Consider the following 15,698-nt stretch of genomic DNA (forward strand, 5'->3'; position numbering starts at 1 on the left):
AAAAAAAAAAAAAAAAAAAAGAAGAAGAAATTCCAAGAGATAAATGATATATTTGGTTACAAAAGGACCAAGAAGAACAAAGTGATACTGTATGTTTTTAAATGGGATATTTGAAAATAATTACATGAACTACTAAAGTAAGGCAAATCTTATGAAATAAAGAAGCATTTATTGTGCATCTGTTTGAATAAGGACATAGGGGGATAGAACATACATATATAGCCCTTGTCATGAAGGAACGTAACATCAAATTAGGAAAATATAGGCCAGCATATGAAAAGTAAAACAATACTGGAGAGATACAACAGTTCCATGAAACAGTGTAACAACAGAGGAAACGTGCCAGGGAATATATTGTGTCTTGTATTCAATGTTCAGACACAGTCCTGGGTTTATAGCCCAGTTTTCATACTTGCTACTTGAGTGATCCTGGGAAAATTAGTCTCTCGGAGCTCTAGGTTCTACCCTTGTAAAAGAAACATAAGAAATACTATATGGCTTTTGGGAGGTATCATAAAATACTATGTCTGGCACGCACGGTGGGGGTCTAGTAAATGTGCGTTTTTTTCCCACTACGTCTGATGTGATATGAAAGGAGAGGGTAGGCGAGAGATTCCTGTTGAGTATGAAGAATGAGCATAATTTAGACAGGTGGAGAAGAATGGGAAGGCGGTCTGGTAGGTGGAATGACGTGGACAAAAGCACAGAAGTAGGAAGGGCAGCCTGGTGAGTCTCTCTTGGCTTCAGCAAAGAGTATGGAGTGGTGGCCGGGTCTTTCTCTGGAGGCCTCAGATCAGCCTACTGACCCCACCATGCTGATAAATAAGGCTGACTCTGCTCACACGCTCTTTGGGGGCTCTTTAGGTGCATTGAGTAAGGGTACAGGATGGTTGGAGTGGAAGGGGGACATTTTATTTCTACTCAAGGGAGGGGAGAAGATGAAAATACTGTAATGTCGTAATTCATAAGTCAATATATTGACAGTAAAATGGTTTAGAAATTAAGTCTTTGGCCACTTTCATAATGAAAAGTCTATACGAATATGAATGTAATAATTGGATGTGGAATCCTCTCAAAATGAGCTGAGAAGTTCTGGTGTTTTAAGGAACTTTCAAAGAAAGTAATTTATATGTACAGTAATCTACTGGCCTTTTCAGTCTACACGAGAGCTGATACTTATCCCAAAGTAAGCGTGTACAAGTTCTTCTTCTGTTTCTTTGGAAACTTGAAACTCAAAAGCCCAATTTTATAACTAATAGAACAGCTTTAGAAAATTCTTGTTGGCTCAGTTCCTATAGCTCAACCGGCTAAGGCGCCAGCCACGTACACCTAAGGTGGCGGGTTTGAATCCCCAGCCCGGACCCGCCAAAACAACAATGACGGCTGCAACCAAAAAATAGCCGGGCATTGTGGTGGGCGCCTGTGGTCCCAGCTACTTGGGAGGCTGAGGCAGGAGACTCGCTTGAGCCCAGGAGTTGGAGGTTGCTGTGAGCTGTAATGCCACGGCACTCTACCCAGGGGGACAGCTTGAGGCTCTGTCTCAAAAAAAAAAAAAAAAAAAAATTTTTTTTTTTTTTTTTTGGCTGGGGCTGGGTTTGAACCCACCACCTCTGGCATATGGGGCTGGCGCCCTACTCCTTTGAACCACAGGCACCACCAAAAATTCTTAATACAAATCAATTCCCATAAGAATATCCCAGTGGGTTTCCTGAGCAAGGCAGCCTCTAATGAGAGCAGGTGTGTGAGCCTGAGAGTATCTGGGCATGATTGGTGATTAAGAAATAAGATGATAAGAAAAACGTATACTAATTTTACCCAATTCCAGGGGAAAAGCTAGCAATTTGTCTGGCACCCAGGGGGGTTCTTCCAGAAGTGGACCCTGAGGTGGAGGGTGGCATGCAAGAGTTGATTAGGGGATTGCTGTGTGCAGAAGGGAGGAAAAGGAGGCAGGGTTGGCCAGAGGGAGACACTGCACTGAGCCTTGAGAGGGAGCCCTAGGGCTGCAATGGCTCTTCAGACTTGTCCCAAGTTAGGGTGCTGGGACTAGACCTTTAAACCTCTGAATCTGCTCATCATTGGATGCAGGCTGCCCCCCGGGAAAGAGGCATGACTTATGGGTGACTCAGCACTGTCTTTTTGTTTAGCAGGTCCTGGCCTCGAACCCACCACCCCTGGTGTACGGGCCGACACTCTAACCATTGAGCTGTGGGCACCCAGCCTGACTTAGCACTGTCCACTAGACCATCCTTGGAAAAAACATGTAGCTACCTGAGTGAGACACGTGTTTACTCTTTCCCTGATTACTAAGACACAACATTCAATGACTTGAACACTAATGAGATCAATAACTACCATTTATCAAGTGTTTATTATGTGCAAGTCTTGTGCTCTGTGAAATACACAGTTTCATTTAATTTTAGAACTCTGTGACATAGGCATTGTTTTCTCTGTGTGTAAATGAAGAAATAGAAGATCAGAGAGGCCATCTTTTCTGGTAGGATTTAAGCTCAGGTCTGACTCCAGTGCTGTTGTGTAAACCCTTAAATTCAACTGGAGCACGCATGGTTTGTTATAATGCTGAGGGTTGCTGGCAAAGACATCTGGTCAGGGAGTACAGGTTTGCATTCACGCCTAATGCACGGTCTCATACATGACGTTTAAACAGGTCTGCTGAGTTGCTCTGGAGAGGCTAACAGTGTTAGCAGGTGATAGCTGCACTACTTTTCAAAGGAAAATGAGGAATAGTTGCTGCTGTTTTGACTATTAAAATCCTTGTTTCATGACAAGAAGACCAGAAGTAGTACAATTAATTAAGTGCCATTCTAAAGCTAATGATGCCCATGGGATTCTGACCAGGGGACACACTTATTATGTGAGAAAACTGAGTCTATTCCACATATTTTCAAATATGTTGCTGATTGACATTATAAGCAGAATATTAGACTAGAATAAAGGCACTTTCAATAACCAAAAGGTAATGTGCATTTACTGCATAAAATCATGGGGGTCTCTTTGGCTCATGCAACAGGTTTCCTAATCTTTAGGATAAAAATGACAATTGTCGTTTGCTGGTTTGTTTCTATCTCTTTAGGTCTCTTTACATCAATCTTCTGGGACTCTGGACAATCCTCACTTGCTCAGTGTTTTGTGGGCTCGCCCTGTATTCCAGGTACCATGACTGTGATCCTTGGACAGCCAAGAAAGTGTCTGCCTTAGACCAGGTTCAGTATCTTATCTTTCTTTCATGTGCATCAATGACATTCAAAAACCTTCTTAGTGCAGCTCGGTGCCTGTAGCATCGTGGTTGTGGCACCAGCCACATACACCAAGGGTTTGAACCTGGTCCTGGCCAGCTAAGCAACTGCAACAACAAAAATAAAGCCAGGTGTTGTGGTGGGCACCTCTGTAGAGTGCTTGGCATCACAGCTCACAGCAACCTCAAACACTTGGGCTTAAGTGATTCTCTTCCCTCAGCCTCCCAAGTGGCTGGGATCACAGGCATGTCTTCCAGTTTTTAAATGATGTTGAAATGGATCTAATAAGTTTATTGAGTAATGAACTTATTGAGTTTATTAAGAACTATGTAATAAGATTCTATGCCAAGAGCTTTACATGCTTCATTTCATTCTCACAACCCTGCGATCCTAATTTTATAGGTGAGGAAATGAATCTCAGAGAGGTCATACAACTTGCTAATACAGAAGAGTAACCATGAGCACTTACCAAATACTGACCACAAGCAAGTGCTACCATGAGTGCTTTACGTATATTTCAACTTTTAATTCTCACAGCCACCCTCTGACATAGATACGATGATTAGATTCCTTTCAAAGATGATTATTTCTGAGGCACGGAGAAGTTAGGTAAGCAACCAGTTGGTAAATCTGGAGCCTGGATTCAAACCCAGTCAAGTTGCCACCTGCATCCTAACTTTGAACTTTTGTGCCCTATATCATCTATATAGCTAAAGGGTGGTGCCTGTGGCTCAAAGGAGCAGGGAGCTGGCCCCATATATATACTGGAGGTGGCAGGTTCAAACCTAGCTCCGGCCAAAGACTGCCAAAAAAAAAAAAAAAAAAAAAAAAAAAAAAAATATATATATATATAAAATTCAAACTCAGGACAGCCTGACTCCAAAGCCTGAGTTCTTGCCAAAATCATTATCTAAGACTTCCTTGTAAATCAAGCATGCAGAGGACCCATTAGAATGAGGATAGGTTTAATATCATGTTGGTGCAGATACATCATCTACTTTCCAAAAAATACGTCTTTGTTGGATTAGAAAATGACAACACCCTTGAGCCTGAGCGGTGTGCCTCCACCCTGTCTTAACCTGTGCACTCTTTTTAATCAACACACACTTCCTGTTCTCTCAGAGAACCCGAGAACCCCATTGACTATGAGGAGAGAGGCCCTCTTCTGCTGTATTACCTCTCATCAAGAATATTTTGTGATTTTTAAGAAATTTCTAATATGGTTTCCCTTTACCCCAGGCAAAAACCAAAACAAAGCCGAAAACACCCAAAGAAAACAAACAAAAAACCAGTTCCTGGCTGGGTGCAGAGGATCAGCCTGTAATCCCAGCACTCTGGAGCCCGGGGGTTGGGGGGCTGGGGGGTGGATTGTTTGAGCTCAGGACCAGCCTGAACAAGAGCAGTTCCTTATTTTTCTTTTCTCCTTTCTATTGTAAGGACCCAGCTCTAAAACACAGAAAAGCTAGCAGGGTGTTGTGGCCCATGCCTGCAGTCCCAACTACTTGGGAGGCTGAGGCAAGAGAATCACTTGAACCCAAGAGTTTTAAAGTGGCTATGAGCTATGACACCAGGACTCGCAACCCCAGGGCGACTGAGTGAGACTCTGTCTCAAAAACAAACAAACCAACCAGTGGCTGCAATTTCATAATTCTTTTTGTCTTTGAGATTTCTTGTCATAGCATATGTTCAGGTGTCTTGCTTGAATAATCTTAGAGTCTATGCTATGACTTCTGTCTAACTGGCTGTTTCTAGGACTGCGGTAGAGTTAATTCACTTCCCATTCCACCGCAGAGACAGTGCAAAGAAGGCAGTTCCAGATCATGTGACAATCTCGTCCACAGGAGAGCAAAGGTGTGTCTCTGCGACACTTTGCTGAATTCACTCTGAGGCAGCGGCTCGGTCTTGGTGCCTACATCTGATTTTACAGTTTTCCTATGTATAAATCTTGTCTCATTGATTTGACCTGTACTTGAGGGAACCACTCAGATGTGAAATCATCACAGTGGAGATTTTTGAGAAAGAGGATGACAAGGTAAAGGATTTTGGACCTTGGCATAACCACTATTGGTAGAAACTTTACTTTTGCTTATGTGTGGAATATTATTTAATTTTTTTTGATATATTGGAAACACTGCGTTTTGATCTCATACAGGGTAAGAGCTATTCTATTTTTTTGAGAACAAAGATTTAGCAAGCTTTGGAGAAAATGGAGAAAACATTCTTGAAAACAAACTCTTTTGACGGTGGAGGGAATGCTTTCATTTCCCGTCAATAGGCTATTGTTAAATGAAATTGAAGAGGCTGCGGGCAGGTCATCCGCTCTGCACCCTGGGAGAAGTAATCAATAAGGTTTCAATGCAAATGAAATCTTCTGGAAAATTGTCTCTAAGGACTCCTTTGATTCAGAAATTGATTTTGCAAAAAGCCTGCCATGCAACATAGTCCTGAATTTACACACCTAACTGCATTTAATATTTATTTTAAAAATGTAAGTTATCAAAAAGCAGATTGGTATCAGGAATTTTGTTTTATTTTATGTTATATATTTTTTGAGACAGAGTCTGACTCTGTCACCCGTGGGTAGAGTGCTGTGGCTTTGTAGCTCACAGCAACCTCAGACTCCTGGGCTCAAGTGATCCTCTTGCTTCAGCCTCCCAAATAGCTGGGACGACAGGCGCCTGCCACAACGCCTGGCCAGTTTTTTCTATTTTCAGTAATGATGGAGTCTCACTCTTACTCGGGCTCATCTTGAACTCCTGAGCTCAGGCAATTCACCGGCTTCGGCTTCCCACAATGCTAGGATTACAGGCACGAGCCACCCCACCAGGCCGGTATAAGAAACTTTTTTAAAGGCAGCAAGTTTCAGGGACTTCCTGAGGTCACTCTCCATTCATCCCTATGTCTCATACTATTAATATATGCAGCTCACATTACAGCTTCAGTCCTGGGCAGTAACTGAAGTTCACAAAATGGCCTTGAGTCATGAAGGGTAGTGGATGCTGCTTACATAAGCATAGAGGTGTTTAAACTATCTTCTTAAACATGGCTGTACTCTTCAGCCATGAAGAAGGATGACTTAATGCCTTTGGAGTAATCTGGTTGGAACTGGAGACCATTATCCTAAGTGAAGTATCTTAAGAATGGAAAAACAGACACCACACGTACTCACTGTTAAATTGGAAGTAACCGACGAGCACCCATGAGCACAGAGGGAGGTAAAGTCAGTGGAAATCAAACATGGGGGAGGAGGCAGGAGGGGCTGGGTGCAAACCTGCCTAATGAGTACGATGAATATTATCTGGGTGATGGGAACCCTTATAATGCCGACTTAAGCATTATAAAAGACTCATATAACCCCAAACATTTGTAAGCCCATAATACTTCAAAATAAAAAAGGGGCTTTGTATTGTACATTTATATTCCATATACAATACCAAAAGCTTGATGTAGATGATACCATAGCAGCTCTGTGAAGTTGGAAATATTATCACTATTTTATTGTGAAGGAAACAGAGGCTCAGAGAAATTATGTAACAAAGCCCGATCTGTCTGAATCCAACATCTGTTTATTTAACTACCGAGCTATTTGTTTTCCTTAAGTGTTGCCAGTTAAAGAGTTTCATTTTAGATATTTGGAAATTTCAGTTGTGTGGAATAGCGCCTTTCAGTGCCTGAAGAACCCAAGCTAAGTGAGGCATTAATTAATTTTATTCGGCAGCACATAACAGGAGTGCATTTTGGAATTTTTCAGCTCATGCCTTATTTGGTAATGGACATTCTGCGAGATTATCCGGGACTTCCTGGACTTTTTGTGGCCTGTGCGTACAGTGGGACATTAAGGTATGGAATGTGACTCAAATAACACATGGTTTGGGGAATCTTTCTTTTATTATTAGATACTTTGGGGGATACAGTGGAATTCTGGGCATGGGCAGAAGTGGCCCCAAGTAGGCAGTCTGCTCATGGTGACCTCTGTCAATCTGACTCTTATCTCTGTGACTAGCATCCTGGTGTCATCATGCTCCACTTTTAACTTCTGTCTCATACACCGTCGTATATTCTATAGTGTCACAGTCATGATGATCAGTTGATCGTGGCTTTCACTGTTTATCAAAAGTGGGTGTCAATGGCCTTGGTTTAAAACATGCCTGTGGCTAAAACACCGTCAACTGGAACATCAGAATTAAATATTCCATTTACATGTTGACTAGTACACACTGCCCAAGGATTCTTGTGTTTTGTGATTGAACTTATTCACTGCAGTTTCTTCTTGGCTTCACACCAGAGAATCATTATCAACATGTGCAGAAAATATTAGGAAGGATTCAGGAAACTAACATTGTTGATATTTATGATACCTGTTAATGGGGGTCTTTCAACACTCCTACACACACACAAATATGGATTAAAGTTGTTGTATATAGTAATACTGAGTAATCTATGTAGATTCTTTTCATAGATGCTGAGGATTAAATGCCAAATGGAGGCAACATTAATATATCCTTTCTCTTTTATTGAAATCAATCCAGTTGCTGTTGCCTGAATCATTCTAGAACGATAACAGATTCCAGAAGGAGAGGCTGTGATCATTAAAAATAACATTGTAGAAATCTGGTTATATTTTGGAAGTGACAATTTGTTTCCTCCGTTTCTCACCCTGAAGTCTTGTTAAAGGTAACATAGTATACATCAAAGGTTGTCATTTCCCTTACAGCACAGTGTCCTCCAGTATTAATGCCTTAGCAGCAGTAACAGTGGAAGACGTGATAAAACTACGCTTCCGATCGCTCTCAGAAAGGTCTCTGTCTTGGATTTCCCAAGGAATGAGTAAGTTTCTGTTTTGACCATTCCCGTTTAACTCAGAGAGGTGATGTTTCTCTGAGACACCACCCATTGTTTTCCACTGAAGACACAGGATAAGAACATCTGAGTACGAATACAAACCCTCCGATGTGCTTTGACTTACTGTGGACACAGTCATGTTATCATATTATCAGTGTCAAGATTTGGGAGACCCTTCAAACCATGACTTGTCAGTGGATCACAGGATAATTTCCAGGCGGTCCCATTTGACTGCTCTTCTTTCTTAGTCTTTGTATCCCAAATTTATGGTAAAATTCTTAGTTTCAACTCTTTTCTTTCTAAACTTGAGGCCACAGCTCTAAGAAGTATCCTTAGTTTGGAACCAAGAGCCACACTTGTTCTGTATGTCAGTTTCAGGCACGAGGTCTGTATGTATGAATTGAAGATAAAAGAAGGCGTGTTCTCTTTGGCTCATCTCGATTGTCATGTATACTGTCGTGGTGATCATCTATAAATCTGTGCCAGAAATTCTCAACTGCTAGTCTTAGAACCTTACTAGGGGTTAAATACCAGCTTGAATGGAAAGGCTTAAAGATCTCCAGTCCTCAGATGTCTCAAGCGTAATATCCAGCTCAAAGACATCTTGCCACTATACATCCTTCTTCATTTGGAATGAATAACTGACAAATTTGTTTTTTAAAACAGAATCTTCAGCCTCAACACAATAACACTAATGGACTGTCAAAGAAATTGTAAATGATTCTCTGTTTAGAGACATAATTTTACAGCGTATATGATTGCCAGGATTGTAGCCTGGAATACGTACTTACTGTATTTTGCTGTGTAAAGTGTGCTCCCGTGTGTAATGTGCACCCACGTTTTTTGCCCAAACTTTCAGGAAAACACTCCTCGAGAAAGTGGCCAACTCTTGGGCAGAGAGACACACCTGGGGAGGATGAAATTTCCCTGGGCAAAGGTGCAGGTCACGCTGCCCTCTGGCTGCTGCTGCTCACTCTGTGAATTCTGCCCCTTCCCTGTCTCCCAGAAAGCCCTTCCCTACCCACCTTGTGGGAGGCCATAGCCCAGATGCCCATGTGCATGGTCAGTGGATGAGAGTTTCTGAGGCCTCTTGCCCCATAGGCAGCCAGGTTGATGCTTGAGATCCCTGTGGAGCTCCTTGTCCCCTCCACACAACTGGGCCTTGGACCTCGGCCCTCACCCCACGTAGCTGCAGCCCACCTGGCCAGCTCCGCCACTGCCCCCTCCCCGATCGCAGTGCTCAGCAGAGGCCACTCCAGCCTGCTCCTAGTGGATTCTAGATCCTCCCAGACTGGAGTCCTGTGAGCCTGGCAGGTCCAGGTGGGGGGGTTGTAGTGGCCCCCAGAGACCCACTGGGCTTACCTGTTCCCTAGCCAATACCAGCCATGTATAATAACACATCCTTATTTTTCCCTCAAAAAATTTGGGCAAAAAGTGTGCTTTATACACAGCAACATACAGCAATTTACGTTTTTAGATGTTCCCTAAATTTAAATAGCAATCCATCATTTCGTTATGTACCAAATTTTAATCCTGGGGTATAATTTCCGAATAATACAATGCTTCCTAAAGAGTACTGAGACTGGTTCATTATGGAATTTTTGAAAATGTGTGGTTTTGAAGCCAGATGGGCTCAATCTTGCTTCATCAATTTACTACCCGTTAACCTTGAGGAAATCCAGGGATCTCTATGGGCCTCTATTTCTTCATATGGAAAATGGGCACAAAAATACTTGCAGAGTTACTAGGAGGACTTGAGATAATGTGCATAAAAAAAATTCCATGCCTGGTGCTTGTGGAATCATGTTGATGAATGACAGTTCAACTCAGGGAATACAGATGAGATTTTCATTTGTTTTGAAGGGTACTATGATGGCATATTCTTGAGGTATATGGCAGGTGATTTGACTATGTTTCCAATAACTCTGAATACCAAAACCCATAATGGGGACTGACCATGGTTTATCAAATGGGTAAGAATCAAGCTACATAAGCTGGAAATACTATTTCTATTAGGATTGAGAGACATAAAAAGCATTGCAACAAGAGCGCTTAAAAGAAAAAGTCATTCTTAGATTTTTCCTTCAGGTGCAATGAGATTATTTACCCAATATATTTAACAAAGGTAGGAACACTAGTATAAGTCAGATAGAAATAGCATAGTGTAAGGAATGTAATAATTTTATAAGCAGATTTCCCATTCTTTTTTTCCAGCATTTGGAATTCTAAATGTGGGAAATTATACCTTGACTGATTTCAGGTGACTTTGCTAAAGGGAACTCTAAAATTAAAGGGTATTTTTGCAAAACATTTCCTTTAATTTTAAAAGCAATGCATGTTCCTGGAGAAAATGTGGAAAATATGGAAAATCAAAAGAGGAAGGAAAAAAATATCATAATCTGACCACCCACGGTGGCTTGAGAATTTCTTTCTTTCTTTTGAGACAGAGTCTCACTGTGTTGCCCTCAGTAGAGTGCTGTGGTGTCACAGCTCACAGCAACCTCAAACTCTCAGGCTCACGCGATTCTCTGCTTCAACCTCCCAAGTAGCTGGGACTATAGGTGCCTGCCACAACGCCCGGCTATTTTTTGGTTGCAATTGTCACTGTTGTTTAGCTGGCCCAGGCCAGGTTCGAACCTGCCACGCCCTAGCCACTGAGCCACTGAGCTACAGGCACCGCCCAGCTTGAGAATTTCTGTAGAGAAGTTCAGGGGAGACACCAAGGCAGAAGGGGGAATGTGAAGGATGCTCCTGAAGTTGCCTTTCTGTGCCAGTTTAATAGGAAAGGCTTGGCAGTGTTTATGGAGAGATGAGGGGCTGGCCCCTTGGTATCGATTGCCACTTCCCGGAGAAATGAAGGCTTAAAGTCAGAAGACTCTAATTTCTAACTTGTATTACTTACCTCTTCTGCCTCGTTGAATAGAGCAGGGCTGAAATGTGTGCTATTTTTGGCAGGTTGAAAAGAGAAACCTGAGTTTTCCCTTATATCCAAGCGCTACGGAGGATTAGATTAATTACACACTATAGTACTTAGTTTTGAAATCCCTACAGGTCTTTACTTATATAACCTGCTCTTGTAACTAATCCTGGGACACAATGTCTGTCGCTGCCCCCTGCTGATCCTGTAGGACCAGACCCTTTCTTCTTTTTGCTGGTTCTGATGTACGTGGCCATTCTTCACCAAAGTCATAGTAATTCACTTTGAGTCAAAGGTGCAGTGGCTTATTCTATAGAGCGTTCTAAATCTCTGGTCTAGATCTCACGCTGGCTTGTGCGTCTCCCATCTAGGCGTGTTGTTTGGAGTCCTGTGTATCGGAATGGCCGCGCTGGCATCGGTGATGGGCGCTTTGTTACAGGTAAGAGCCGACTCCTGGAGGTTTAAATCACGATCACTCCATTTGTTTGTTTGTTTTTCTTACTGTTGATGTGACCCTCCTTCCAGACTTCTCTCAATAGATATACACACATAGACATCAAGAGGCAGGGATGACTCTACTCTATACAATTTTTAAAATTAAACTTTCTGTTTAGAGGTCATTGTAGCTTTGCGTGCAACGAGAAGAAATACTACAGAGAGATCCCTTTTATCTTTTACTCAGTTTTCTTGAGAAAACATCTTGCAATAATGATAACATCTTGATGGCACACTGTCACAACCTGGATATTGTCATCGAAACCAGCCAGATACAGATCATCTCCATCACCACAAGGACCCCTCCTTCTGTCTTTTGTAGCCCCACTCACCTTCCTCCTGCCTCCTACTCCCTCCTTAAACCCTGGCAACCACTGCTTTCCAGTTCCCCAATTTCCTCAAGTCAAGAATGTTACATACATAGACTCATGTAGCATGTCACCTTCTCAGGTGACAGTATAATTCCCTGGACGTTCACCCAGGTTGCCTCATGTATCAGTAGTTCCTTTTCATTATTTGATAGTATTCTCTGGTAGGGATGCACACAGTCTGGTAACAACGTACCTGATGAAGGACATTTGGATTGTTTCCAGTTGGGAACTATTAATAATAAAGCTGCTACAAACAATTGTGTGCAGGTTTTTGTGTGAGCACAAGTCTCCATTTCTCGGGGATAAATGCCCAGGAGTGCAGCTGTTAGCTGGTAGCTAAACGTTTCCTTTTTTTTTTTTTTTTTTTTAATTGCCAATCTCTTTTCCAGAGTTTACTGTATCAATTTTACATCAGTAGCATGCATACCTGGCCCAACTTCTCCTTGTTATTTTTGGCCTTTTAGTGATGTCAGTGTTTTTTATATTAGCCATTCTGACAGGTGTATAGTAATATCTCATTGTGGGTTTTATTTGCATTTCCCCAAAGGCTAATGAGGTTGAATATTTTTTTCCAGGTATTTATTTGTTATTGGCATATATTTTTCCATAAAATGTCTATATACCACTTCTTGGTCAGGTGTAGTTTTCAAACATTTTGTCCCTGTAGCTTATCTTTTTATCTTCTGAACAGTGTATTAAACACAGCAAAGAGTCTTAGCTGCAACGAAGTCCAGTTAATCCATTTGTCTTTTTAAGGATTGTGCTTTAGTATAGAGTTTAAGAATGTCACCCTAGCCCCAGATCTTGAAGATTCTCTCCTGTGTTTGTTTTTAACATGTTTAAGAGTTTTATGTTTTATATTTAAGTTCAAAATCCATTTGGAATTCATTTCCATAAAAGGTGTGGGACTTTCATCAATGTTCTGTCTTTCCCTCTGGATTTCCAACCTGCATCATTTGTTAAAAGTTTATCATTTTTCCATTGAATTGCTTTTGCATCTTTGTCAAAAATCAGCGGAATGGTGCAAGCTGACCCAGAAATTTCCAACACTGGCCCAGGGATTACCAGGGGACAAGGCCACCTCAGCCCAGATGCAATTTTCATAAACCTTAGAGCAAAGCTAATCCTTAATGATAATAATTTAAATCCCTTTATGAGAGAAACATGTTATAACTGATCTGGACTGATGCTTGGTATAAGAAAGGGGGAAGAAAGAAAAAAAGCAGAAAGGGAGAAGGACTTCTAAGACTCAGAGAATGATGCTGAATGAAGATCCTCATTATCTGTTGGTCATCCTACTGGACTGTTTGCAGCCCATGGCACCAGCCTTCTCCCACTACGTAAGAGTGTTGCCAGGGTGAACTGCTTAAGTATCAGACGGTGTCAAAGACTCATCTTTGATATGAAGTGAAACATAGGGGAGAAGTTGTCCCTGGGGAAGCTGGTTAACTAGGACCACCCTAAACCCTAAAACACAACAGGACATCTCTATTGACCCTGTGCTGGGCGCGGCTTTGTTACTACTGGGTCATAGGGAAAGTCCTCATCCTCCACTAGACCTCACCCAATGGGGCAAAGGGGTGGTGCTTCATTACAGGGTGGAATCTAGTCCCCCAGCGTGGCCTTTGCTGCATGCGTTTCTGTGGGGCAACAGCTTATTTGTGGAATTTGGGTAGAATGGGGCAGGTGTTGCCTATCTTTCTAGGTGGCTCCTTTTCTGAAACTGTGTCTAGAAAGAACAGGCTTTTGTTGGGGATATTTATTTATTTATTTATTTATTGTCTGTGCCTGTCGCCTTTTCTGGGAAGGCTGGCTTCTTCAGCTCTAAGACTAAGATACACAAAGAATGAAGAAAACTCAGAGAACTCACCACCGTGTCCCTCTTCCAGTCCCAAGGGCCCTTATCAGTCTCCCTTCTCTCTACTGTTCCAAGTTTCTTATGTTAATTTTATATGTAACGCCTAGGATTTTAGTTTTATTAGCAGCAGCAATGGAGAAAGGTATGTCAACCTTTGGGGTACATCTTCACAGAAGTACCCATGTCTAAATTCTAAAGTTTTGTGGGCATGTATTTTTTACCTGAAAGATCCTATATCTCCTAGCTATGGATTTGGCTAGCTTATTTTATCAGAAGAGCATTTTTGCATTGGGAAGCTCCCTCCTGCTTTTGGAGAGGTGTGGAGTTGGGAAGGCCAGACTGATCTTCAGAATAGCTTCTTCTTTCTGAACCTTGGACTCACATCACTGTCTCTAACATGAAGACCTCAGCAGAGACACCTCCCCCTGCCTGGAGAGCCTTTCCATCTACCTCTTCCAATTTCCTAGGCCTTATATGTTCTTTAACTTTCACCTTAAACATTACTTACTCAAGAGACCTTTTCTGTTACCTGGATACTTTTGAGTTCTCTTCTGCTAAATGTTTCCAGAACACCTTATACTTAAAAAAAATATATCTCTATTATCATACTTTATTGCAGTCATTTATTTAATGTCTATTTTACTAAATGGCCTGCAATGTCATGGTGGCGAGATGACATTGTTGTTCAATCCTGTATCGAACATCTGGTGTCTACTGCCGTACCCAGGACAAAGTAGGCACTTAACCAATTTAGCTTAAATGTACCTGTTTATGTGTTGGTTCATAAACATCTGCTTATCTGATCACCCCAACCACCTCAAGTACTCCTTGAAATTTCTTGGGCCACTTGGGCTTCTGCTCTGGAACTCTTGGACCTCCCCCTGATTCAGAAACTTAAACATTAGTGCTGATCTAAAGCAGGGGTTCTCAGGATCCTGCTTCAGTCCTAAGGTTTGGGTCCATTCTGGCTGCTTGTTGAGGAGGGCACACCAGTCGTTAAAATAACTTGATCTTAGCTCGGTGCCTGTAGCTCAGTGGCTAGGGCACCAGCCACATATGCCAGATGGAGCTGGTGGATTCAAATCCAGCCTGGGCCTGCCAAACAACAATGACAAATACAACCAAAAAATAGCCAGGCATTGTGGCAGGTACCTGTAGTCCCAGCTACTTGAGCAAAAGAATGGCTTAAGCCCAAGAGTTTGAGGTTTCTGTGAGCTGTGATGTGACAGCACTCTACTGAGGGTGGCAACATAGTGAGACTCTTGTCTCAAAAAAAAAAGCTTGATCTCATCCCTGATTCCATGAATGAGTAAATTAGGTCTAAAATCTCCAGGTTTACCCAGTCCAGTACACCTAAGCCATAACCAATAAAACTGACTGAGTGTGCTTCTCTCCCTGTCTGTGGTGTTGCCTGGAGCTCTCTTTGTGGTTGACTCCCCTTTGTTCATATGTCAGCTCTGGCCTGATCAAATGCAATGGGATATTCTAGCAGATTCTTTATAACCCCAAGCCAGTTCTTCCTTGCTTTGTCTCTAACTGAGATCCTCTTTCCTCTGAAATGGTCCCTCTTGAGTGTCTTCCTTACAACTCCAAAACTGGCCAGGGTTATAGATCACAGATCTCACCATCCTAACTTGCTTCATGGACCACGTGACTTATTTTGCATTCTACAGTGGAGTCCATCCCCCCTCCTACTGGACTGTGCTGTGAACTGACTCAGGATCACATCCTTCAGTCCACATCCCCTCAAACATTAGTCCATCTCTCTCCTCATTTCCTCAGTACCACACTCCTTCTCCAGGAGGTAGGATTTTTGACATTTTTAAACCAAGGACTGAAATCTATACCCTTTAACATTTCCTTGTCTTGATATTCCCTCTTTGATTCATTCATTCTGTTCTACTAAGCTCCATTCCTCTGTGGGCAAACCTGTGATTCCCTGATACTTCTTTCATGGTTCT

General features: G+C 42.1%; 1 protein-coding gene across 1 annotated transcript in view; it reads left to right on the forward strand.

Moving 5' to 3' along the window:
• SLC5A8 (solute carrier family 5 member 8) overlaps positions 1–15,698 on the forward strand; it is a 43,915-nt gene that overhangs the window by 19,461 nt on the left and 8,756 nt on the right. Inside the window, exons 7-10 of the mRNA XM_012801108.1 lie at positions 3,092–3,221; positions 7,006–7,094; positions 7,969–8,081; positions 11,385–11,452. Of these exons, the coding sequence (XP_012656562.1) occupies positions 3,092–3,221; positions 7,006–7,094; positions 7,969–8,081; positions 11,385–11,452 (400 nt within the window). The remainder of the gene's footprint in view (positions 1–3,091; positions 3,222–7,005; positions 7,095–7,968; positions 8,082–11,384; positions 11,453–15,698) is intronic.

This window comes from Otolemur garnettii, unplaced genomic scaffold (genome assembly GCF_000181295.1).
Source record: "Otolemur garnettii isolate 467f Iridium unplaced genomic scaffold, OtoGar3 scaffold00007, whole genome shotgun sequence".
Lineage (NCBI taxonomy): Eukaryota > Metazoa > Chordata > Mammalia > Primates > Galagidae > Otolemur > Otolemur garnettii.